Here is a 17621-nt window from a genome sequence, read left to right on the forward strand (position 1 = left end):
CACACGCAGCCATGCCGCGCTGAGAGCAGGGGCACCGCGCCAGCCCCCCTCCTTCCCTCCCTCCCTCCTTTCCTCCCTCCCTCTCTCCTTCCCTCCCTCCTTCCCTCCCTCCCTCTCTCCCTCCCCAGCGCCGCCGTCCCGAGCCGGGGGGGCCCCGCCGCCCGCCGCCCCTGTCCGGCCCCGCGCCTCACCCCGGCCCCGGCCCGGCCCGGCCCGGCCCGGCTCGGCGCCGCCGCCCCCCGCCCGCTCGCCCGCCCGCCCCGGCCGCGTCGGAGGGCCGGCAGCGGGGCTGGATGTGCCCGGCTCCCCCCGCGCTGAGGCGGGCAGCGATGCAGAAGGCAGGCGGCAGCTTCGCCTCCGCCGAGAGACACCCGCTCAAGATGGCAGATGTGTGTTGAGTTTGGGGGGCTGCGATCTCGCGTCGTTCGTGGCGGCGTTGCCATGAATAACAGGCGTCCTTGCACCGATGGCCCCCATGTACGAAGGTAAGCCCCGGCACGGTACGGCATGGCCCGCCCTGCCGGCACCCCTCGCCCCGCCGCGGGGGGGGTGGTGGGGGGTGTGTGTGTGTGTGTGTGGAACTGGGGGTCCCCGGCCGCCCGCGGTTCACCGTCCCCCCGGCGTTGTTGCGGGGAGGCTGGCGGCGGGGCACCCCCGCCCTGCCCAGCGCCCGGTGAGGAGCGGTGCGAGGCTCGGGTCGCCGCCCGGCTCTGCCCCCCCCCCTTCCCCCCGCTTCCCCCCCCAGCCTTCCCCGGCCCCGTGGTCCCGGGCGCTCGGGCCCCGGCGGGGGGCGGTGGGTGAAGTCCGTGCCGGTGCCGAGCAGAACAATGAGGTGGACGGAGCTTGCCCTGCGCCTCCGTGTGCGTCTGCCTGCCTGCCTGCCTGCCAGCCCCTCGCCGCAGTTTCCATTTCCAGGACCGGTCACTTCGCACGTTTTGCCGATTTCCCAAGAGTTCCCCCCGCCGGGGCTCTCCTCCGGGGCGCCGAGATACCGCGGGCAGCGGCGGTGGGGGACGGGGCTGCCGGCACCCGGCTGTCAGCTTCTCCGGCTTCTCCTTCAGCCCAGCCCGGGCTGCGGCGAGAAGCCCAAGTGCCCCAACTTAGTTTTTTCTGGTTGAAAAAAAATAAAATTGGGGGTGTGTGTGGAGAGGTGCGTATTTGAGGGTGGCTGTTTAAAATATATGTGTGTGTATATATATCCCAGGCTTAATTTAAATCCCCTCGCGATGTATTTATCCTCCCCCATCACCCCTCCCGGTCGGTGCTGACCGGGAGCGTTACATAAACCGGAGGGACATCCAGCCGGAGGGCGCGTTATCCCGCCCGGGGACCGGTCGGTCCGCGGCGGCAGGGACCCGGGTGCCCGGCGTGGGGGGGGAGGGGGGATACGGGGACACGGTACTTTTCTCCCTATGGCGAGGCCGGTAAAACTTATCTGAGGAGAAAATCGAGCCCGGGCTGCAGCGCCCGAGAGGAGGGCGCTCGGCGGGCGGTGTAAAGTTACCGGCCCGCTGGGTTATTTCTGGGCAGCCCCGGGCTCACCGGCGGTGCGGAGTTTGGACCCCGCGAGAGGCAGGCAGACAAAGAGGAGCGTTTTCGGCAGCGGAGGGAGGACGGCCGTCCCTCCCCGCCCTCGCCGCTGCCGGGTGCCGGGCTGCCGGAGCCCGGGGGCGGCGGCGGCGCCGCCGGGGGAAGCGTGGGGGGCACGGAGGGGACGCGGTGGCGGCTGTGGGGCCCTGCGCGGCGGCGGGCCGGTGCCGGCGGAGGGGCCGCGGCGGGCCCGGGGTGCCGGTCGGGGCCGGCCCGCCAGCGGCGCCCTCTGCCGGCCGCGCCGCGCCGACGAGTGGCCTCGGTCCCCGGGCCCGGGCAGCTCCCCCCTGCGCCCGGGCCGCCCCCGGCGCCTCCACCGGCAGCGGGGGGCCTGCCGCGGGCAGGGAGAGGCCGCCGCCGCCTGGCTGTCGCCACTCGTTCCCGGCCGCAGCGATGGCTCGCGGCCCCGGCGCGTACCTGCCCGGCCCCCGCCTGCGGCCCCCCGGCGGGCCGGGCCTTACCCCTCACCGCTCCCCGCCCCCCCCCCCCCCCCACCGGCGCAGCACCGGGCCACCGGCGGGCCGGTGAGGCCTGCGCAGCATCGCATCGCCCGCCGCTGAGTCTGCCCGGCCCCTCCCGAGCGGGCGCCGCTGGCAGGGTGGGTAATGCGGCGATTCCTCTGAACTTCGTTCCTCGCCGGGCCGCATCCCCCGGGAGGGCGGCGGTGCGGGGCGGTGTGGGGCTGTACCCCGCGGCGGGCGGCGGCGCCCGGCGGCTCCGCAGCGGCCGGGGGCGGGGTGAGACGCGGGGCCTGCGGTCAGCCCGGCCGCACTCCCCTTCTCGGCGCGCCGCAGCGGTCGCCCGCTGAGCGCCGGCACGGCCGCCTCCCCGGAGTCGGGCAGGGCACGGGAGGGGAGGGGAAGGGAGAGGAGGCCTCGGCCGCGGGCAGGGCGCGGGTTTTCCTCCCGGGGAGGAGGCGGCGGTGCCGCACCGAAGCGTGCGGTGGAAGTTTAGCGGTTCCTTAGAGCATCCTAACTTCAGCGGCGCCCGTGCTTCTGCCTGACTAGAAAAAGAGAGCGGGTGGAAAAAATGCCCTGAAAAGCAACCCCTAAACCAAATTCCCAGCAGCCGATTCAGAAGGGTCCACGGCCAGCACGCCTCGAGCCTCAAAGTAGGTGAATACCCCAAATCACAGGAGCCAGTGCATAGCATAGAGGCGGATAGGGATTGTTTTATCTGTTGTTTGATGCAGAGTGTTTGCTGGTTAAATTGCTCCCTCCTTCGAGGGAGGCGGAGGAGGGGTTAATGAATGTTTTTCGCCTCCTAGTTGCCATGAGAGGTCCTTAGAATTCCCTACAATATCACAGTGCCTAGATAAAACTTACTTATCGCAGGGGATGCGATTTCCTCCTTGGAAGGGAGGCAAGGACTGCCATCCTCCCTCAGGAGCCTCGCGTTATGTGCGTAACGTGTCTGGCCTTCCTCTGGAGCATCAGGTACAGTCAGGCCACTGAGGAGAGCGCAGGAGCAGAGGGGCTGGATCAGCGCTGCGGCCGGCAGTCTCTCTGCTCCTGCTCTTGAGGAGTGGTCTCTGGTGGCATGCACGCACACCCGCTGCCACCACCTCAAAGCAGGCAAGGGTAGGTGAAACAGTATCTCCACCATACGGATTTCAGAACATAGGCTCTTTGACAGAAAAAGCGCCCTGGGAGGAAATGTGACACCTCTGAGGCCTTATGAAATGGTTCCAGTAGAAATTTAAGTGAGTGATAACATAGAGCACATGCACAAATTCACCCGTGATTCTCGACGTGTAGGTGAGGGCGGCGTGTGCGTGCTGAGCAGCTGGCTTAAATACCGGTTCTGGGAAGCAGAACGGTGCCTCACCTGATATTAATAGGCGAGGCATGATAAATAAGTGAATATCTGGTGTGAAATCCTCCCCCACACACACACTGTGCAAGGAGAATTTTCCCATTTGTTCTCAGGAGTTGAGTTTCTGTTGTCTTTTCCTTTACTGGGTTTTTCTCATTCATTTTTTTTCTGGGTGTTTGCAGAGCTGAGCAGTAAAATGAAGGACATAAAAACCTACCAAGTAAAATAAAACAGAAATAACATCATTGCGCAGTGTTTGACCTGATTTTTAATTTTAATTGTGAGCTGTATGGGGAAATGTGTTTGGCTTCAAAGTGGGCCTCAGCAGGTGTAATCCTGCATGGCCTTTGCTCCCCAGTTGGGACAAACTGATGGCCATGTCCTGCTGAGCATGGAGATGCGGCTTCCTCAGGGATGACTGCATGGACTTCAGAGGAGGTGAATGGCTTGAGGCAGGTGAGAGTCCGGTTCTTTGGACTGTCCTCTAGGCAATGTTGCCCTTGCTGTGCAGTCACCATCGATGCGCTTGTTGTGTGACATTGCCTCCTGTGCAGAGAGCAGAGTCAGGCTCTGTGGACCAGGGGGGACCCCATTTCAAGAGGTTTTACTGCTAGACATCACCAGCGCCTGGGCTGTGGGTAGATTTCTGCCCTGCGTGGGTGTCTCCAGCAATTTCCTGGATGCTTTGTACTTGGCATCCTTCAGAATTGGGACAAAAAAGAGGTGTTTATACACCTTAACCTTTATTTTCTAAACAGTGATTACCTCTGTTTTGGTTTTGTTCCTCTTTGCTTTGCTTCTTACTTATTCCTGACAACTTTGTTGCAACTCACCATGTATTTTTAGCAGCGCGTCGGTAGTTTTCTATGTGGGTGGCTTATGGAATTAATCTCGGTAATATTTGTAAATTGCACCTCTCCACCGATGCTGCTGCTGGAGCTCAGCGCAGGCAGGGACCTGTCTGCACGCTTTCCTTGTCACACAAGGGGCTGGGAAGCCTGAAACTCTGACCCTGGATGCATGACAGATGAGATCCCGTTTAATTCCAGGAACAAGCCAGCCCTGCTGGGTTTTGAACGTGTGAATCGCATGAAACTTGCTCGTCAGGGAGGCGGCACCAGTGAGGCGGCGTAAAGGTCTTTACCCCAAAGTTCGTGCAGGGAGATGATAACTCGGAGGCGCTTCCTGTTTATGAATTAATAACCAGAACTTGAGCTAAGTCAATACTGGGACCAAACGCCTAAGTTTTTATTAGCTCAGGATATGGTTATAGCCAGGATAACAGGAAGCCCTTTCCAGTTATAATTATTGTTCTTATCATGCTGCAATGTCTAGCGATTAAACGGGCTTCAGATGTAATGGGTGAAAAATATGCTTTTATTTTGGGAAACGGAAAGAGCACTGCCGGGCCCAGGGGCCAGGGCAAGCAGACAAACAGCACCCTTGGACAAAGAGGCAGGCGTAGGTACTCGCCACAGTTGTTGGCCCTTGGACTCTCTGCAGCACGTTCCTCTGCGTGGCTGTAGCAGATGGGGCAAACCCCCTCCTGACTTCAGCTGGACACCTCAGCTCTTTGTGAAAATGAAGTAGTTTTTGTTTTCCCGTGCCTCAGTTTCCTCATTTACCCAGTGGTTGCTACTTGTCTCCCACTTCCATGTGATGCTTTGGAACTACTGGATGTGTTTTGATCCTGGCTGAGTAAGAGCTGGGCATGAACCCTGATCGATGTCGGGCTTCTACTGATGAGGAACAGCCCAGAGACTTCTGTGATGCTTGTGAGGGTTTTAAACTTAGGTCAGCCTCTGGAAGTCAGACCATTTATTTGGAGGCAGATCATGTACTTGGGTGGCTAAATGAATAAGCCTCAGTTTTGGTCAGATCTCAGCAATGGGGTGTAAAATTATGTGCATATAGGAGGTTCTGGGAAGTCAAACCATGGAACGATTGCTGTCCTGCACATGAAGTTCCTGATTGTGGGCCTCAAAGTTGGTGGTGTTTGAACACTCTTGCCTGATGTAGAGATCAAGGGCGTGTTCAGTTACCTTCTGCTTGGACTGGGCTGATACCAGTATGATGCCTATTAGACCACTTAGGTGCAGGTGTTGGAGCAACTAAAACAGCGCATACCATTGGGCAAGACTCCTGAGAAGGGGAAGTTGGAGACATTTAATGGTGGGCTGACAGCTATTGTGGTGTCCCTCTCCCTGTATCCGTAGAGGTCAACTAAGCTGAGACTGGATGTTTTTGAAAGTTCCACCCTTTTCATCTCTGATCCTGATTTAAGAAGATATTTTAAGGTCTGTGCCTAAAATTAAGCTCACAGGCAGTGCTGCTGACTTAATTAGAATTGTTTATGTCTTTAAAGCTGGCCACATGCTGAAGTACCTTTCTGACTCATGGCCTCTATAGCTTAATCAGTCCATTTATAAAAATGACGTTTCCTCACCCTTACTAGGAAATCTTTGCCCTCTGAATGCGAAATATTATTTGTAGGGATTTTTCTTGGTTTTGGAAGGCTAACTGGTGGATAACAAGAAGTAAGAATTAAACGCTATTTAGAGAAAAGGTTGTTTCTTCAGCTATTGACATAGCCTACTGTGGACCGAGGTGTTTAACAGGAGGCCTTCTCTTTGGAAACTATTCCCCCTAGCAGTACAGAGTTCAGCTTTTGTTTTGAAAATAAACCCAGGTGGTAATTACACTCCAGATAGGGCATTTAGCAATTTGTCTGTTTGCAGGTGGGGGGAGCAGAGGCACAGCTCGTTACTGCTTCCGCTTGGTTACAGCACAGGCAGCAAGCGCTCCTGAATCCTCCTTCATTTGGCCACATAAGAACCTGAGATCCTTCCTCCGGAAAGCACAAGTGCATGTGTTTTGGGACTGCTCTTGGATGCAGGTAGCCTTCTGAGTTGGCTGATTTCTGTGGCAGAAATCATTCTTCTAAGACTTTCGCAGGTGAGCAGAGGAGCAGCCCCCATCTCCATAGGCTGGCAGGGGCACTGCTCACATCATGAAATACCTTGGAGAGTCTGGAGTCAAGGCTAAAACAATTAAGAAGACATGCCATTAGAATGTATTTCTTTAGTAAAAGTAATAAAGATCTGTAATTCTGCATGTTTATACAGCTCTGTATATGCTCAAGGTGCTATATAAAGAGTGGCTGTCTAATCAAGCCACTGACAGAATGGTGCCAAGGAACGGAGTCTTTCACTTATTTGCATGGGCTGTACAAAATAGCCAGCATCAGGCAAATGTCCTTGAGATGTGAGCCCCTTGAGCTGTTCCTGGGCTCGATTCTGATTTTGGGGATCATAGTGTAGATCAGGAGCAGCACTGCTGAAACCCGGGGAGGTACACAGAGAGGAAGCGCTGTCTCCGTGCAGCAAGCCTTAGCCCATTTGTGTTGAATTCTGGAGCAGTAGTTCTATGCTGTGTAAAGGATGGCATAGTCTGCTCTTGTGATTTTCTTCAGCAGTACCTGCTGAATGGGACAGCTGCTTAGAGAAGCTGAAACTCACTTTTTATTCATGCTTTGTTCTCTGTCCTGTTCACCTCCCAGGACCTGTGCTGACATCTGTCTCTGGACGGATGAAGTGAGAGCAATCACTTACAGCTCCTACCCTGAAAAGTGGGAAAGGTCATTCCATGAGGCAGCTGTATTTGCCAGAGGTACTTGGGAAACTCAGAAGGGCAGCTGCCTTCCCTGTTCACTGTAACCTTTAATCCTTAAAGGCATTAGCAAGACCTCGAAAAACAGTGTTACACAGCAGTACCCTGCAGGCTAACGTCTCCACCAGTTCTAGATGCTGACAGGTTCATCTTGGTCTGTGGGCTATGCTGAAATGCCAAAGAAACTTAGCTCTCACCAGAATAATTGAAATCATAGGGAAGACTTAGAAAAAGTTTTGCAAAGCAGGATGTACTATACCAAATAAATGCTTGGCCAGCTTGTTTCCCAACACCTTGTCCAGTGTATTTCCCATGTACAGAGAGTCCACAGCTTGCCCAACCTGTCATTGCTGTCCTTCACTTTTGTCACTGCAAAGGTTTTACCTTCTCTGTAACTTCCCCTGCTTTGCCTACTGTGATTTCATGTCCTTTTTCCACGTGGTGGGTGTTGAAAAACTATTCCTTCCTCTTTGTCTTGTCTCTCCTTGCCTTAGGCTAGATTCTGTGTCGAACACATCCTTCAGCTTTCTCCTGTGTCTTGTTTTCTGCAGCTTCCACCATCCTCCTGTGCTTCTCTGTGTTGCCTTCAGCTAGTCCACCTCTGTCTTCAGCAGCACTGATAGAGCGCAGTGCTGTACCAGGGTTCCTGTGCTGTCTGGCCAGGTAGAGCAGAAGTATTCCTTCACGTCTCTTACCAACAGTGCTCCTCTTTGCTTTAACTTCTGCACCGTGACATGCGTGTGTAGCCTGTGATGCACCACAGCTCCCAGACCCTGCCCAAGCAGTCTGATGCCTCGTGAGCCATTTTTCTGTCCTGTATGTGGGAGCTAGCCTTTCCTGCCTGAGTATATGATTCTTGTATTTGTCACATTTGAATTTTGTCCCCTATCTTCCAATTTGTCGGAATTGTTCTGAATACTAATCTGATTTCCCGACATTTGCAGCCCATTCCTGCTTTGCCAATTTAAAAAAGGTGCAATCTCTGTTTCTTCACAGAGGTCAGCTTTGTTTTCCAGTCTGCAGTCCTGAATAGAAAGCACAGAAGAGAAGAAACTGTTTCAGAAAAAATAGGAACAGAGCCTTGCCCCCAGAATATAAAAGAAACTGACCCACCCCCCATAAAACACTCGCAGTTGTTTTCACACCTGCTATTCTTTTCCTCTCCTTTGGTGCTTTTGAAGCATTCCTGTGAACAGCTGTATTTGCTGTAGTAGTGCCAGTGCCAAACAAAAGCAGGACCGTACTGCCCTAGGCATGACATTGACACGAAGGGGTGGATGGTTCCCACCCCAAAGGATTTGCATTTTATGTAGACGAAGACATGAGAGGGTGGATTATACAAACTGGCTGGGCTGTTTGGGGAGAGGAAATCACAATGTGTGAGTTTCCTTAAAAAAGAGGAAGTAAATGAGGTCTTACAGTCATCTGAAAGTGTCCTCACAATCACAGGCCCTGGTTCTCATGGGGAACTTCAGCCCTCTCGATATATGCTGGAAAAGCAGCACAGCCAGGCTCGCACTGTCCGGGAGGTTCCTGCAAGAACATTTGATGATGACTTTCTGACACGGGTGGTGGAGAAACCAAGGAGGAGATGGGGTGCTGCTGGACCTTCTACTAATGAACAAAGACTGGCTGGGGACAGCCTTGGCTGCAGAGATGGAGGTCAGGACCCTGTACGATAGAAACAGGGCAGTAAGTAGAATTCCAAACCTGGACTTCAGGAGAGCTCACTTTGGCCTCTTCAGAGACCTACTTGGAAAAATCCTGTAGGTTAGTGCTCTAGAAGGGAAAAGGAAGATCCAACAGAGCTACTCAGTATTCAGGCACCACTTCCTCCAAGCTCAGGGTTGATATCTCCCAATAAGTAAGAAATCAAGCAGAGGAAGCAGGACACCTGCATGGATGAGCAAGGAGGTTCTGGGAAAGCTCAAAGAGAAGGAAGTTTACGGTATGTGAAAGGGACTGGCCACTTGGGAGGAATATAGGAATGTTGTCAGAGTATGCAGGGATCCAAGAGAAGTAGAGGGGCTGAGGCTGTCACAGTGGAGGCTGTCACAGCCAAGGCTGACAGGAACAGAAAGGGTGGTGAATTGCTGAAGATCCCAGCTTGGAATGTTTTGCAGCTGCCCTTACTGACTTCAGTCTCTCCTGGGTTTTTCCCCTGCAGTTGTCTCTAACATGTTTGGAAGGGAAGCTTGGTAAGGATGGGAGATACCACCTATATCCAAATGCTCATAGGCGGGATGGAGATTCTATCTGGGGATTCCCTGGATGGAGCTGAGACCAGAAGCAAAACTGATGCTGTAGCATTCCTGTAAGATCTCTGATCCTGCTTTCCATGCTCAGGAAATTCAGTCGGGGCAGAGATCAGCCAAAACACTAGCACTGTTCATTGATCTGAGATCCTTGTGGTTTCCTCCCTCACTGCTATTGCCTTTCCCACGATGAAGGCAGCCATGCAGGATGAATTTGATCTGCTGTCCTCCCTCCTCCCCGGCAGCCCCCGCATGCTGAATTTTCCCACAGCCTGCACATGATGGCTTTAAGGGCATGTCCCACCTTCTGTCCCTGTGTCTGCCCTACTCTCACCATCAGTCCTGGTGACTGAAATGAGTACCAGTGCAGAGACACAGTCATCAGCGACAGCTCATGGGTGAGAGCCACACGTGCCTTATGCCGCACACGGATGTGTGCAGCCTGAAGCCTGGGCGCCTTTCTAGCATGTGAGGCTCAACATACTGTTCTCTCTAGTAGCAGGTCAGGTATGTCAGTAAGCTTGGCAGCGAGTACATGAGATTAAAGCTTTTCTCTTGGGTGAAGAGAGCAAGAAAAGCTCTTTTTTTGCTTATAGTTTGGGGTCAGGGTGTTTATTTGCTACTGGATATGATCCAGTGGATTCAGTGTGTCTCTGTTTATTTTTGCTTGAAGACATGACTCTTTTTTTTGCTAGTTGCAGATCGTAAAGGCACACGGGATGGCAGGTGGCCAGCAAGCTCCCTAAGTATTAGCTGCATTGGTGGGGTGTTACGCTAACACTTCTGGAGGGAATGTTACAGCAGACGATGGAGTGGGTTGATGGAGACTTGGACTTTAGCAGCAAGGCTCAGAAAATATCCAGTCCCAGAAAACTTGCAGAACATTTCAGAGAAAGTTTGTTTTTTCAGGAAGCTCCTTTAGCTTTCCCAGAATATTTTTACTTGTAGGCAAAATTTGTAAGCGTTCTTTATTTTTAAAACGCAGTTTATATTCTGCTCTTGTCTGCAGCAGCGCCAACACCGTCAGTGTATTTATCTCTTCCCTGTTAACACTTGCTGTTCCTGGAACGTCTCCTGCTCAGCAGCTGTTTGTAGGTGGTTTTTTTCCTCTCCCATCATCATGTACCTTTCCTTCCTGTTCAAGGCATCCATAAACCTCTCGTAGTGACATCATAGCTGTTTCCATAGCAACAGATTATGATACTAGAACAGAGGATAATATCAAACAGGAGGAGGAAGAGATAAATTATGGTGTTTGTGTGCGTGTGTCTGAGAGCTTGATTATATTCCTACATCTCTTCTGAGAATGTTGTCTGCCTGGTTTCTCCTCTGTTTATCTTACGTGCCTTTTAAAGGTTAGGAAGAAGCAAAGGGAAAAAAGATCTGGAGGTCAGATTAATACAGAGGCATATTTTTGATGGTCTCTGTAAACCTAGTAGGCTGAGATTTATTTTTTTTATCTCAGTGGTAGCTCTCTTGTGTCTCCTGAGAGTAATCTAGTCTGGAAAAAACTTGGAAGCACAGCAGTCCCCTGGTGCAGCTTCACTTCTATTTTAATTATGAATTATTTGTAGCTAGTAGCAGCTGGGATCTCAAGTCAAAGATCTCTGTGCTGCACATTTTCCAAAAGGTGGACAAATGTGGCAAGGCATTGCCCCAGAGAGCTTGCAACCTGTATTTGAGAAAGGATGCGACAGGTGTTCGAATTGGCCAGAACTGACGGGGGACAAGAGGGAGAAGTACTCAAAAGAATGGTGTCACCATAAGTATGATCTCTAGGCAATGTTCCAGCCCGCCCAGAGTGGTCATGGCAGAGGTGATGTGAGCCTTACCCCAGTGTTGGCTTTTCACAGTGGTGTTTCTGGAAGAGCTGTGTCAGTAACCTGGTTTGTGACCATCTGCATGGTCCTTAACATGGCTTCAGGCTGTCACTCTGACAGGAGCTGACAGCAGCAGGATTACAGAAGCATGAGTATCTGTGTTGCTCCACGCTTGCGTTGGTAGAAAGTCTATTTGTTCGCTTAAAGCATGAGGCTGGAAGTGAAGAACGTCCAGCTAAAATGCATGGGGTTTTATTTTCTCCTGGGCAGCACTTAGTGTTGACAAAATCAAATAGTTTGGCAAGGATTTCCAGCAGGTCCCTGTTTTGCCTCTAAATTGTGGTAATTTCTGGCCAACTTTGCTACTTCCCTATTTAGATGATTGACTTCAGAAGCTGAACTAAAAACTCTGAGAAAACCTTCTTAGATATCCTCGTAACTCTGTGTGTCTGCAATCTTTAATCTTCCTCTTGTGGCACATTTTCTGGAGAGTTACACAGCCATTGCTAGTCTGTAAAATACCAAGCGTAGGGTCACGTCTGACGTGGCAAATCTCTGGTGATCTCTTCAGCACCTTAACGTTGAGAAAACAGTTTTGATCCCAGGCTTAGGCACTCTAGTGTCCCAGGGAGGAGTGCAGGGGGAGGTATTTGGGCAGAGCAGTAGGAGGTGATCTGTCAGCTAGCTTTAGTGGTGCGATAGGGTAGGGGAGTCCATTAAGGGAGATCTTTCTGTTACGGGAATCTGTCAGTGTGCTGCAGGACACCCTGGGTCAGCAATAGAGTGTGCTGGGATTAGGTGATTCCCAGGAGCTGTATGGCTCCTGGGTGGGCCGCTGGTGGGCTCGGTGGCCATGTTGAGTGAAGAGGTTTTGGTCCAGCTTAGTGTGCCAGGATGGAGAGAAGTAGGAGGAGTCTCGCGAGTTGCTCAAACTCTGCAGTGCCACTGGGGTTAAAGTTGCTCGGAAGATACACGAGCACAGAACACCTTGACAGGAATTAATAGTTAGGTCACCTTTCACAGAAGCTTACTGGGAGCTGGTAGATGCCACAGAGGACTGGTTGGGTGTGCTTCCTTTGCATGGTGCCAGCACAGCATACTAGCCCCAGTTTCTGAGCAGGCTTACAACATTGTCCTGTGAGGAACACGCTTCTGCAGTCGGGTCTCAGTGTGATGGGGGCAAGGGAAGCTGGGGTGAGGTCCTTTGCAGAGGGAAGAGAGATCAAACCTTCTCTGAAGCCAGATTAAAACAGTGGGACAACTCTTGGCTAGATCCAGTTTGTGGATACTGTGGAGAATCCCAAGACCTCATAACTCCTGTAAGGCATGTGCCTACAAAGAAGTGGAGGTCACATTTAGTCATGAGTACAGTAATAAATTCCTGCATCTCTTCTAGCACTATCACCAGCACCATCAGAAACCTGCTTTCCCATCGAACACCCCCTCTGCATTCTCTCAACATCACAATATGTGTGTATTTAGCAAGTGGGGATAAGAAACATGTTGCAAACCCCATTTTAAAATAGCTTCACCACCTGACAAGGACATGAAACCCACACGAGCATATCCCATTGATGGTGACAATGCTTCTCTTGCAGTGTCATTTTCTCATTGCTTATCTGAGGCTGTAAGCACCTGGATAATGAAAGTGCAGGTTCCAAATGCCTGTGCTGCCTGAAAGCACGTGTGAGTCAGAAGGGATGGTAGATGCTGTTGTCGAGCCATGTGTGTCAGAATACAGGTGGAAGAGCATATGTGTGTATATACAGGACTCTTTCCATGTTTCCAGGCATGTGTAGGAGCATGCACATGTGTTTGCATGTGGCTTCATCCCCTTTGTGTACAGAAGGCAACGTGGGCCTGATTCTTCTTAGAGCTATTACGCCATTCCCTCAGCAAATCGCGTTTGTACTAGGGTTTTTTCCACTGCGGGGAAGGAAGAAGGGAGATTTATTATAAATATAAACTAGGCTTTGTGTGTGTTTGTGAGCTGTCGCAGTCTGTACAGGAGGAAATATAAACAAGGTGAATGCAGGGTGTTTATATTGAGCAATGCTGTGGCAGCGTATGTGTGTGCGGGAGTGTGGTCTGCAGTCTCTGCGTAAAGGGTTGTGTCGCTGGTGTGAGTGTGGAAGGCTGTAAATCACAGTGTATTCAGGAGGGGACACCACCACTCTGCCTGTAAAAGGTAGGGAGAGGATTTTTGAAGGAATGCGACTCTTTTGAGGCTAAACAAAAGGGTTACTAGAAATCCAAGCTTGAGAAAAATATCATCAGAGACATTTTGATTGGGAGTGATCTCTAATCCACATCCACAAGCTCATCTCTGTCCTGACCCAGAGCATCTGCATGGCTGGTGTCTTTTATACATCTATCCCAGTGCCAGGTTTTGGTGGCACTGCTGGACCAATTCTTTGGTTATATCTCTGCAGCTCTGCTAATGTGTTTCAGGTCTGTCCTCCTGTATCCTCCGTTATTTCAGTCTTGGTCTTGTATGGTGTCTGTGTCCAAATGCAGTATCTGCTGGAAAATCTCTGTCCAGTTAGATGTGTTTACCGTATCACTCACAACGTATCAAATGTAGGTGCTACCTCCTCAGTAAAGTAGCTGTATCTTTTTCAGTATGCCTGCAGGTAGGTGCCTGAGCACTGGTTTTGTTCTTCCTCAACTCTGAAGTCAAGTTACAGACTGTGGAGTTCCCCTCTTTGAGACTGGGCTTGGCTTCAGAGTTATTTCGTGTTCCTCCAAAACCATTGCTGTTTCCCAGAGGAACACTTGAGTCATTATCAATCTCTGCATTTCCTTTCATCCAGGAAGGGTTGAAGGGGTTTCCGGAAAAGGATGCTTTACAAGGAGACGTCTGCTTTCCCTTGCCATGCCGTGTCACAAACAGACACTGAGAGTCCTGCCAAAAAGCTGCTGCCTGTAGAAAACAATGTGCAAGGGATGAAGAAGATGGGATGTGAGTGAATGGCAGAGTAGGGCAGGATTTCAGGTGGGGATGCCTGATGCTTTTGATACTGGGTACAATAAAACAGATGTTTGTGGCAGCACTGAGGGTTAGCTCGGAGACATACTTACGTCACTTGGCATCACTGGAGGAAGTTGCAGGTCATAGTTTTTCATTTGGATTTCAGTGTGGCTGGTACTCCTGTCCATTGTAGGGCTTGTGGAGGGGACGTGGATTTTACTTTACTTGTGTATTTGTGTCCTTTCTGCTGTCCTTGACAGCCTTTTTCCTCTGCTGCCCCCTCCCCGTCACAGCCCTATCATGTGTGGTTGTGTTTGGTTGAAGATGACCAACCCATCTGAGGTGTTCATGGCCAAGGACAAAGTGTGCCATGTATTCAGAACAAGCCAGCTTCCTGTCGGAGCTGAATGCTGCCTGTCAGACATCCCAGGCTGTGGGCTGGCGAGCAGAGCGCTCTGTGGTCACCTCTGGGGCTCGAGATGAGCCTTGGGGGGCCAGCAGGCACATGGGGGAGGAAAAACACTGGTGTGGTTGTGTGGGTAAAACACTCTGTGGTTACTGTGAAATGCTTGCTGAAAAGAAAGATATTGGGAATTATTTGGCTAAACGAGGTGAGGGGAGTGGGACCCTCCTCCAGTGATTTCAGCCCTCCTGCTTTGCCCACTGGGGCCATGGGGAGAGCTGCAGCAGGCAAGCGCTCCCCATCCCCTGCGTGGGGTGTCCGGGTGGACAGGCAGGCTGCGAGCCAGCCTGTGGTGTGCTTGTACCCTTTTCAGTTGGAAGTGGCAACCCAGCAGCAGGCGAGAGCTATGAAATCCAGCCCCATCTTGGGCTGGGACGCACTTAAGCCCCTTGTAGCCCTGATTTTGAAGGACTGAAGTGCAGCACCAAGTGCTGCGGCTGACCTTGACCGTTCCTGAGCTGTCACAACCTTGTCCTGAGGAGAACTGAGGGACAGGATGGCCTCTGCCTTCCCAGCAAGGCTGGGAACCTTCAGCCAGACTTCTTGGTCCCAACAGAAGTGTTGGATTTGGTCGTTTTTTAAACTGTAAATGTGATTGATTGTGGCTGGCAGCTCTGACCTCTGTGGTTTTCACTGGATGCCTGGAGAAGTTGTTGCAGTAATGGGCCCGTTCTCCCCTCAGCCCAGCTGGTCTCCATACGTCTGGTTACATATGTTCATCCCTGTAGTTCTGCTCCTGATAACCATTCTCCATCTCCCCAGCCTGGTCACTGCTTCTCTTTGCAGGTAATGGGCACAGCTTGCAGCTGGCAGCAGATACCACTACCCCTGTGCAGGTTCCTAAAGGCCACGTAGCCGTTGCAGCAGGCCTCTGTCAGGAGAGCCTTGGGGGGCCTTCCCTCTCCTGCCTGTGTTCCCTCTGCCCCACACTTGCTTTCTGTATAGGGACCCCTTTCATATGGTGCCTCCTGAGGGGACACTGAGCTGCGTGTGCTGCAAGAGTGGGTGAGCTGCCCAGCACACAGGTCATCACAGCAGGCCGAGCCTCACCATCTTTTCCTTTTCTTTGCAGCTGTGATCTCTGTTTACTGTAACAGTCACAGCATTCAGTTAGGGTCACTTCAGCGTTAGATGCCTTCATTTATTTTAGAGCCCAATCACTGCATAAAATGCAGCCAGATTTTTAGGAAAGTTGGAGTGTGCCATGCTATGCTTAGGCTTGGAAGGGGGATTCGGATAGGTCCTGATTGTGGGCCCCAGCATCAATGCCTGCTGTATTACAGGGAAGCACAAACATGCACCTGTGTGCCCATACAAACCCCCTGGTCTGTTGATGTCCCTGGGAGTATCCTGTGGCATCCTGCCCACCTTCCTCCCCAGATTCATGGGACTTCAGCCAGTATGCTGGAGAATGGATCACTGGTGTTTGTCAACCTTTTACAAGAAAACCAAGGCTAAGATTGTAGTGCATGCTGGAGGCTGGAAGGTAACTGTAAATCCTAGGTCTCATTTGCACAAATACATTGGGTTTCAATCCTAAGGGCATTTTGCTTTCCCTTGCCTATACCCTTGTTTCAGAAACATGGAAATTTAGTTTGGATTTGCTTTTTTTTTTCAAAACATTACAAAATATGGCTAGGGGTGGGGGAGCTTTTAAATGACTTCCGGTGTAAAGGGGATAAGGAGGATTCTTGATGCTCCATCGGGTAGGAATCCATGGATGTTTGTCATTTATGCACTGTCATTGGGGAACACTGAAGAGACTGGATGCACCAGGAGAGCAGTAGTGGTATTTGCAGCCTCTTACTTGTAGGCCTGCTGCTCGGATCAGACCTCTCAGCTTTCTTCTGGCCCAGCATATGAGACCCCACTCACTGGGTCATGTTTCAGACATGAACCTTATGTGTAGGGTCATCTGGTGGATAAACGTCCTGTCATATGGGGGGTGGGACAGCCTCTGTGGCATGGTTGCTGCAGGAGAGGGAGGAAATGCTGGCCAGTTAGCTCCTTCCAGGGCAGGAACCTGCAGATGCCCCTGCCTCTCCAAAGAGACCATCCCTTTTGCAGCAAAGTCCAGGGAGCAGAGAAGAGGGACTTGGTGTCTTTCCTGAAGATAGGAGAATTGCAGACCTACCTGAGAGCTCGTGAGGAGGCAGCTGTGGCAGTGATTCCCAGGCTGACTGGGGATCAGTGGTGATGGCAGTTACACCACTGAAGGCCTTACCTATAGCAAAGTTTTTTGTTTGTATTTACTGACTGCTTACCAGATCTCAACATCATTACAAAGAGCAACAAACCAGCTAAGACAGCCTGTGGGGCTGGAACAGGTCTGGGCTACGCTGCTGTGGCTCCATCAAAGGAGGCAGAAGGAACATGCTGGCATGGGTGCCTGGAGGGAGCTCTGCACCAACACAGGTTGTGCTGTGGTGCTAAGTTTCCAGAGCTGCCAATTCACCTGCACAGGTTCTCTGGGAGGAAGGAACCAAAGAAGAGTTGGAGGCATGTCCACACAGAGACTAGCTGCTGGAGAAATGTCCCCCCAGCCCAGCCCTCCACTTAGAAGAGAGGGAGAGGCTTGTATCCTCCTGCCATTCAGCCAGAAGGAATGACTATGCTGGGGGGCTTCCTGCCATGCTCTCCTGGTTTCATGACACCACTTTTAGCACCTGAGGATAGGTGTGAAAAGGGAGGAGGTGGAGGGGGAGGAGATGGAGGTGGTGATAGTGTGAGTTAATACAAGACCCAGTGGGAAGCAGATGCAGGCAGTATTGTTTCAGTGGTTTGAGCCAAAACTTTCTCTCACTCATTAAATTACAACTAATGCAAGTAGCATTGTGAAGGAGGAATTTGGGAACTGTTGTTCATCATCCAATCGTTTGTAACGAATGTGCTGCTCAGTGCCATAGCCCATAGCCTAGCTGAGAAGTAATTCACTTGGTATTTGCAGGCATGACATGCACGCCATAAGAATGCCGCTGTTAGCATTATTCCAGCATTAGCGAGGGGATATGAAAATAAATGATGAGCTATTGTTTTTC

The 17621-nt window shown here is 51.8% G+C and overlaps 1 protein-coding gene across 5 annotated transcripts in view; it reads left to right on the forward strand.

Moving 5' to 3' along the window:
- The first annotated feature begins 291 nt into the window (after positions 1–291).
- The window catches only part of HIPK2 (homeodomain interacting protein kinase 2), a 130511-nt gene continuing 113181 nt past the window's right edge, over positions 292–17621 (forward strand). For 2 of the 5 annotated variants that reach the window (XM_084279659.1, XM_084279662.1), the window contains exon 1: positions 294–485. In XM_084279659.1, coding sequence (XP_084135785.1) covers positions 467–485 — 19 coding nt within the window. In that variant the 5' untranslated portion in view covers positions 294–466. Of the gene's footprint in view, positions 486–17621 lie in introns of all 5 variants that reach the window. The other 3 variants (XM_084279661.1, XM_084279663.1, XM_084279660.1) reach the window with 2 other exon arrangements.

This window comes from Gallinula chloropus, assembly GCF_964237585.1.
Source record: "Gallinula chloropus genome assembly, chromosome: 1".
Lineage (NCBI taxonomy): Eukaryota > Metazoa > Chordata > Aves > Gruiformes > Rallidae > Gallinula > Gallinula chloropus.